Source organism: Poeciliopsis prolifica, unplaced genomic scaffold (genome assembly GCF_027474105.1).
Source record: "Poeciliopsis prolifica strain line A6 unplaced genomic scaffold, Auburn_PproV2 SCAFFOLD051, whole genome shotgun sequence".
Taxonomy (NCBI): Eukaryota; Metazoa; Chordata; class Actinopteri; order Cyprinodontiformes; family Poeciliidae; genus Poeciliopsis; species Poeciliopsis prolifica.
The window spans coordinates 2,128,001-2,136,620 of NW_026562426.1; the positions used below are offsets into that span (position 1 = coordinate 2,128,001).

An 8,620-nucleotide genomic window follows, 5' to 3' on the forward strand; every position below is an offset into this window, starting at 1 on the left:
AAAAATTATGATTTTGTTTTTCAGAAACTACTACACTGTTACACTGTTGCTTCCATTTCAATGGCTGCTGTTTCAGTCAGGAATGGGACTCTGTTGGGCTTAGATATTTCCACCAGCATTCACAAACTAATTATGGTGAGTCTCACTTTGTAAACAGTAAGTTCAGATTTCTGTCTTTGAGCCCTGCTGTATGTGGTGCCTGTTGTCAAGGTACATAAATTAATAGCAATATTTTGGTTAACTTATCATAAGAGAAAAAAAAATTAGGTTCATTTTTCAAAGGAACCCAGATTTAATAAAAAAAAAAAGTTAGTTAAATATTTCATTCACAAGCTAATCAGTGGGTTAGTAAATACAATTTTTAGTTTGCAAATTAAATGTTACATTATGATCTTACAGCTAAATATTTAGCTTGCGAACTAAATATTTATCTTGTGAATTAATTATTTGGAGCTGTGACATTTATAAATGTATTAATAGCACGATTGAAATATAACTTTGAAAAATGAACCCGTTTTTTTCTCCTAATGAAACATAAAGGGAAACAGTGCAGACAGCGCCCCTTTCAGACTGAGAGCAAGTTCCACCAGGAGCTGCTGCAGCAGCTGGGTTTACACAAACACACACACACACACACACACACTAAATCAACACAGGCTGCATAAACCAACATATTGCTGTTAGTTTTTTACTATGTAACTTTACAATCGGGACCCCATATTATAATCTGTGTGCAGGGAGTACCTGTGTGCAAGCTGTGTCATAACATGTGACACAGCTTGTTATCCTGTGTTACTAAAAATAACTGAAGGTCACCTGCACCCCCCTTAACCCCCTGCAGGAGGAGAGCGAGCGCACGACTCTTAAAGCTTGATATTGTTCCAACTTATGCCCTTCCATATATCTAATGTGAACAGGATTTTTAAGGCCATGAAGTCTGGTTCTGGATGACAGTCGTGCTTAGCAGTGGGAGCAAAAGTGAGAAATGTCCTGTTTTATTTGCCATGTCAGCAGTAATTCACAGAGGAGACGCCCCCTGCACACAGCTGAGCGACTCCAGGCAGAACAAAGCAAGGACATCAGTGACAGGGACCCTCCTGTGACCCACACACAGTTAGAGTTCAGACTTGATTTCCAGTCATCGTTTTTCAGAATTTTATTACATACATCTTTTTAATATGTACAGAAAGAAACATGATCAAACTCTGCAGTAAGACAAAACCAAAGGGGACAAGCCAAACAAGACAAAAAAATGACAACAGCTATTACCTGGTGTTTTTGAACCAACACCGTCTAATGAGTGCCCTTGCTGCATTTAACTATTAAAAAGCAATAAAGAATTGTGCAAACAACACAGAATACCCCCTTAACCAAAATAATCCAAAGTGAAAAGTAAAAATGAAAAAGTAAATGCAGACCACATTCATGAGTAAACCCCCCACGCTTTCTATTAAACCCCCCCTTCCATTCAGTGAACAGTATAGGATTCAATGAATACACCAAAACCAGCAGCCAAGAATACAAAGACTGGCTGAAAATAAAGACATGGAATCAAAGCCCAAACTTCCATGTGTGAGAGTTAGACAAAGTTTTATTCATGATTTCTAGTTGTGCATCTACATGTGAGAACGGCATGATGCTGTGATGGGGAGGGGTACCCACTGACTGCTCAAGCTTCATTCAACCTGACAGAAACCCCACCCCAGATGGTGACAGGCGGCCAGAAACAGCGCTAAACCAGAGCAGTTGGTGCCTTTGACCACTAGGGGTCTCCTACGTCCGGGTGTTTCTGGGTTGTGCCAGCTGTGGGACGGAAGGGGAGGGGAAATCAGGGAGTTCATATCCGGTCAGCAAGCCAAGACCAGTCAGTCCCTGAAACTACAGAGGAAGTTGCCAAGGATGAAGCCAACAGCATCACAACCACTAAGAGAAGGAGACGGGAGATCTGGAGGACAACGGCAGAAAACCTCCAGTTCTAGTTTACAGCAGGAGGATCAGTGCTGCTAGAAGACAGTTCACTTATTGCAGAGGAATGCCGGTTCCCCCCTTCTGGTTCCCCTAAAGTCCACTAAGACATGGCTATCAGTTCTAACATTGCTGAGCTCTTGGCTTGGAAACAGACCCTCTGATGCTGCAATACCAACATGAGAGAGAGAACTGGTGAGTCCAGCTGGAATGTCCTCCGGTCTGTTCAAACTCCTCCTCGGTCCTCAGGCCTTGCTGTTAAACCTTCCAACAACAGACTGAAACTCTCCAGGTGGATCACCTCCAGATAATGATCATCATCCAACAAGATTAGACAAAAGTGTGATGCATCTAATATTAACCAGCAAAAGGTGGGCAGCTGGAAGTGAAATAGGAAGGTCTGGCTGCCAAAGATAACTGAACTCTAAATGATACACATGTGAATGAGCGTGAATAGTTATCATGCTGTTTTTTCAAAACGATCACAGGTCATTTGACGATGGTTCAACAGCTGTGACCCAAACAACTGAGTCGGAGAGGTCGTCTCGGCAACACAACTGCGGATGCATCTGTAGCTTCACGTGTTATCCATAAATCTTATTGGACCGATAAACAAAACTCCAACAACAATCAAGCCGATGAAGGGCTTCCCCTTCTTCTAATGCTCTACTCTATAAGGAATAACGCCACCTGCTGACAGAAACACTTAGTGTCTCGATGTTCAGTCATGAAGGAAAAGCTAATGTCATAGGTTCCAGTCTCCACTGGGCCTGGGCGGATACGGGTGGATGGCACCATCCTTATCCGCCCAGGCCCAGTTCAGAGGTGTACTCTGAACACTGAAGGTCAAGGTTTTACCGCAGTTGACCCCAACTCTCCAGGTGGACCACCTGGATCAGTGTGTATACTCCTCTGTCAGTATATAGACTGAGGAAGGATGTTAGCATGTAGCTAAAACATGAGTTGAGATGTCAGTAGACATTTAAGGCCCCAAATGTTGGAAATGAATGTTTGTACAGCAGGCTAGGAGGAAGATAACGAAGAGGCTGCCTGAGAGAGAGCGCCATCTGGAGCCTTAACGGGGAACTTGTGTGATGATTACAGTCAGAAAGCAACAGCAGAAGGGGAAATCCTCCCAGGACTGAACCGGGTGGGAATGAAGGTGAGGGGGGTGAAGAAACTTGACTTCAGTCTTTTTAACTCTAACTGGACAATAGTGTGTGAGCAGGAACAGGTGAAGTCTCTCAGTGAACCAGCCTTCCCTGTAACAATCCTCTGTCCTCTGAGCAGAACGCATCACTGCAGACTCTGGAACCTTCCACCATGCTTCCATCAGATCAGCACCCAGAGGGGTCATTGCCTGACCTTCCACCCTCTCTGATGCTCAAGGGTGCTAAATGGAAGGCGGGGCCAAGAAGGCAGGCTGGGGAGGGAGTGGCAGAGGTCAGGGGGGTTAAAGTGATGAAATGATGAAGGTGAGGGAAAGGGAAGAACGAACATGAAAGAGGGATTCACAAGAGATGTGGGGGTTGGTGGAGCGAGGGCATGGGTCCCTTAACAGCAGCCACCTCCAGACTGCCTCACTGGGGTGCTGTCAATCTTTAGGTTGGGCTTGTCGCCGCTGGCTGTGGCCCCCGGCCCCATGCGCTTCTTGATCTCAGCCGCCATGGTCATGAAAGCCTGCTCTACGTTGGTGGCGTTCTTGGCACTCGTCTCCAGGAAGGGGATGGCCAGAGAGTCAGCAAACTCCTGCCAGGAAGAGGAAGAAGAAGATGAAACATAAAGGGGACCGGTGCAGATAGTGCCCCCTTCAGACAGAGAGCAGAAGCTGCAGCAGCAGCTGGGTTTACACACTCAAGATTTATATTCACCCCCAATAACCCTTTACAGCACAGGTGTCAAACCACCGCCCCACAACTTTTAGATGTGCCTCTGCTGCCCCACACCTGAATAGAATAATTAGGTGATTAGCAAGGCTCTGGAGAACTGATCTACACAAGAAGGAGGTAATTAAGCCATTTCATTCCAGTGTTTTATACCTGCGGCACGTCTGAAAACTGCAGCCCTTGTGGACTGGAGTTTGACACCCCTGCTTTATGAGACGGCATAAATATCAACCCTGACTGCTTCACCAGCACAGTGATCAGTTTCACTGTGGAGTACATCAAAGCCATAACAGTAATAAATTATAAAACCTACATCTTTTATTCCTGAGAAGAAAATACAACTTCCTGTTGTCAAACTCAATCAACCATTCAGCTGCATCCACAGTTTCCATCAGAAACAGGCTGTACCTTGGCTGTTGTATAGTCCACCACTTTCTTAGTAGTGAGGTCACACTTGTTGCCCACCAGAAGCTTGTTCACGTTTTCACTGGCATAGCGGTCGATTTCCTGCAGCCACTGCTTGATGTTGTTATAAGACTCCTGAAAAAGGTGATGCACGGATTTAACTGAAAGGCTTCAAACAGGAGGAAGAGGATAGACTGACACAGCCTGGCCACACTCCAACTTCCTGTCATTCATCAGGCTGTTCCTGCACTCACCTGGTCGGTCACGTCATACACCACGATGATGCCATGGGCTCCACGGTAGTAACTAGAGGTGATGGTTCGAAACCTCTCCTGACCTGCAGTATCCCACTGATGACCCAGGAGAGAAGACAAGAATAAGAAAATACATAAAATCATGATGTGGATTTTGTATATTATAATCAAATGCAATGGTGGATCAACCAAAAAACAACCAAAAACAGTGTGACATTCACTGTTTTCTCCACCAGAAGATCTAAAATGGAGTTAGAGCAGAAACATTCACTGATGTGAGAGAAGGACCAATGGCATTTTCAAGCTGCAACTAACAATTTGTCCATGAAGTCAACAAACAGACCCAAGATCTAAAGGCTGTGCTGTGTCCCGGTACCAGACACCAGGCAGGGCAGGATGAAACCAGTGGAACAGAAATCACAGAAACATGGAAAGTCCTGCCACATCCCACCCTGCTGCTAACTAGTTATGGTTAACAATTAAACGGCAATCACCTTTAACAATAATTCTTTTAGATTTAGCTCGGTTAGAACCAGATAAATGTTTTCATACCGCACTGTTTTAGTTGTGCAAACTCCAGGAGCTGGAATGCTCCAGTAGGTTAGCAGCTTCTAGTGTGCATAAACTCACAATCTGCAGTTTAATGGTCTTGCTGTCTAGTTCGATGGTGCGGATCTTGAAGTCCACTCCGATGGTGCTGATGTAGCTCTCTGTGTAGGTGTCATCCTGTACAAAGGGAAATAAAGAGAAGGAGAACTGGAGAGGCTCCGTCTGACAACAGAAGAAGAAAAGACTGCAGAGAACTACTTACAGCGAAGCGCAGAAGAAGACAAGACTTTCCCACTCCAGAGTCTCCGATGAGGAGCAGCTTGAACAGATAATCACTGAAAAGAAAAACACATCAATATTTCAATTGGAAATTATGTTCTTATAAGGGCCTGGCAAGTAATTGAAATTCATTTACATATATATTAAAAATTTCAACAGAATAAATTGCATTTATTTATTTTTTCATACAAAAGTTCCTATCACTTTTTGAGCAGTTCTATCAACTTTTAGCTCAGAGAACTGTTCGTAATATTATGACCAAGTACAATAAGTCAAAATATGTATTTTGACTTATTCTAATGTAATTTTTAGCTGTAGTGGTTACAGTAGAGCACAGTGGAAGATAAAGCTTTTACAGATGTTTTTTTTTATTAAACAATAAATGTAGTTCGTTTACATGGCGTCACTTCTAAACAAATAATATCATCTCAAGACATTTTCCAAGCAAAACAGAGTCAGTTCATCGCAGTCCTCCGGATCTCTGAGCTGCTGCCACACACTGATCAGCATGCAGTGTGGGGCTCGGTGTGTTTCCTCTGATTCCAGTTTGGAGTTTAAAGCGAAGACTGGTTCCCATCAACAGACCCCCACAGATACAAAGGTGGCAGTATACTGAGAGCAACACAAGACACACTGTGAAAGGCAGCAGGGTGCAGAATCAACCCCAGGATTCCTCATGCATCACCAACACACCACTTCACACAGGTAAGGAACTATTATTTTCTGTCTCTTCAAGATTTGTTTCCAGTTGCGTCTCTTTCACAGGATGGTGCTGTTATTACTGCAAACCCAAAGCTGAGATCAGGGGGTTTGTCATTGCCCAGACAGTTCCATCAGTTACAGTTCAGCACTAGCAGAAATAAGAACATGAATAGAAAAAAAACGTATCAAACGTCAAAGGGGCAATATTATGCAAACTGTACTTTTCTGAGCTTTATGTGATGTTATAATGCTATTCCCTCATCAAAACATATCTGGAGGGTTGCCTTCACTTTTTCATATGTGTTTGAGTAGTCCTTTAATCTCCATGGTAAGCATTCAGCTGTGCAACAGGCTTGGGTGGACCCAGCCCCGCCTTCCAAAATGGTGGAAGCTCAGATAACAAAGTTCAGAGCTTCTGTCTCACAAAGCAGCCCTTCCCTGTGACTTCCCCATTAGCTCCTTCAGACTAGCCAGCAGCAATTAGCAAACACGTGGTGCAACTGCACATCTGCTGAGCTCATTATAAGAGCTGCATCTTAGCAGCTCTAAAATATTAGCGTAAGGATAAGATTAGCGTAAGGCTGATAAAAATTGTCAAAGGGTTAATATAGGAGCCACGTTGTGATGACTTCCTGAAGGCGAATTTTAGACAGACCAGGAGTTCTTAAAGAGACAGAGATCCAATTTCATCCTTCAGCTGAATCAACAGTTACCAGTTGATTGTGCTAGAAAATAGCATTATGTAACTACATTTCCACAGTTCATCAAACTCTATAATTGGTTGATTTGTCTGACTTTTAAATCTTCATCATGTGACCAGTGATTTTTTTTTAATTTTTAGTTTTGTCTGTTGTATTTTGTTTCCCCCATCAGTATTGGAATATTTGGTAAAATAGAAGAGTAATAGAAGATAGTTAAATATTTCATAATACTATGCCATGACATCTGCATTTGCTGCATATGACTGGAAACCAGTAAGGCTTTATGTTTTCACCACCGTGGACCAGGAGGGTTCAGACCAAGACAAAAGCATCTGCTCCAAACCGTAGACCTTCACACCTGACTCAAGAGTTCATCAATCAACATGAAAATACAAAATGTTTTCTGAATATGTGATCAGGTGAGGCAAAAATGATTAGAATATTTGAGTGGGAATTTTAAATCGACAGAATAGTGACTGTCAAGCACGGTGGTGGGAGTATCGTGCAATAGTTATTTTGTCCCATATTTCAATGAAAAAGATGTTCTCCAAACTGTCTGTCTCCTCCTTTCTTCAGAAAATTCTCTCTTTTAATGTCTGCTGGAAATTGAGAAGAAGAAGAAGAAGAAAAGAAAAACAACCTTGGAGTGCAGTTTCTGTTGAAAAAGTTTCCTCTGTGCTTCAGAGTCAGGTCAATGGGGCGAGAAAAGGAACAATTTCAAAGATCCGGGCCGAAATGACGCCTGTTGATGCTTCTGAAAAGTGTGGCCGGGTCGCAACCTGCGCAAGGACTAAATATTACTGAAAGTGTGTCTATTTCCTCTGCCTACATGTAGCAGTTTCTGTCTGCTAAATGGGAGCGTCCTCTCCAAACATTCTGCCACCACGGCAGGTCGTTTCGTAGCGGCCCAGAAGCAGAAGCAGAACCGACACAAAGCGGCACAGAAGCCGTCACCTGACGTGACGTCCGGAGGATTACCGACACATTCCGCATTGTTCCTGGGAGCCAAGCTAGCTCCCGTTTATCCGACACATTCCCGGCAGGACCATTAAACGAGCGTTCTTCGGACTAGTCCACGTTAAAGCACATCACACAGAAAGCAGTAGCAGTCATACAGCTGAGGAAAGGCAAAGAGGAAACTTACTACTCGGGATTCATGGTTTCACTTGCGCTGCGTCTCTTTGGGCGAACAGACTCTTCCTTCCCTCTACGACAAACCGAACAGATGACTGGACGGCAGGCTCGATTCTGAGGCACTTAGATGATTTATAACCGTCTGTACTGCCGACCTCTGTGTGTCCTACCTTAATTATTTCAAATATCTTTCTTTTAAGCATACATATTTCAACTACCGTCTCGTATAAAGCTATATTTTTCTCTTCTTCTCCTGCCTTTCTGTGTTCGCTGCTTGGTAAAGGTTTAAGGATGACTGCGCAGGTGCGGTAGTGACGAAAGGTGATGTGTCACTTCGAGGTGGACTGCGCCTCTGGCAAACAGCCGCCTGCAATACAGAGGGACAGAAAACAAATGTCGCAATTATCATTATCCGCAAAATATCTGAATAAAGTTGGTGGTTCGAGGTTGTCACGCAGACGATAATATTATAGTCTGTGAGTTTTCATCGGTCGCCGTCATAAGACGCGGGGTCTCCTCCATTCGTCAGCCGACAAGGAGAGCGGCGCCGTGTCGGCGGCGGAGTTTATTTTCCTCTTCAACCTCTCTCTCTCTCTCTCTCTTCCTCTTCTCTCTCTCTCTCTCTCTCTCTCTCTCTCTCTCTCTCTCTCTCTCTCTCTCTCTCTCTCTCTCTCTCTCTCTCTCTCTCTCTCTATATATATATATATATATATATATATATATATATATATATATATATATATAA

At 43.6% G+C, this 8,620-nt stretch overlaps 1 protein-coding gene across 1 annotated transcript; it reads right to left on the reverse strand.

Annotated features, from left to right (window-relative positions):
- Positions 1–1,141: 1,141 nt before the first annotated feature.
- On the reverse strand, positions 1,142–8,199 carry rab1ba (zRAB1B, member RAS oncogene family a). The gene is made up of 6 exons (XM_055058637.1): positions 7,886–8,199; positions 5,322–5,394; positions 5,141–5,236; positions 4,511–4,606; positions 4,260–4,391; positions 1,142–3,714 (listed from the first exon to the last, which is right to left on the reverse strand). Exons 1-6 carry the CDS (start codon positions 7,897–7,899, stop codon positions 3,520–3,522), a joined length of 606 nt encoding a protein of 201 aa, XP_054914612.1. The 5' UTR covers positions 7,900–8,199; the 3' UTR covers positions 1,142–3,519.
- Between the last annotated feature and the right edge of the window lie 421 nt (positions 8,200–8,620).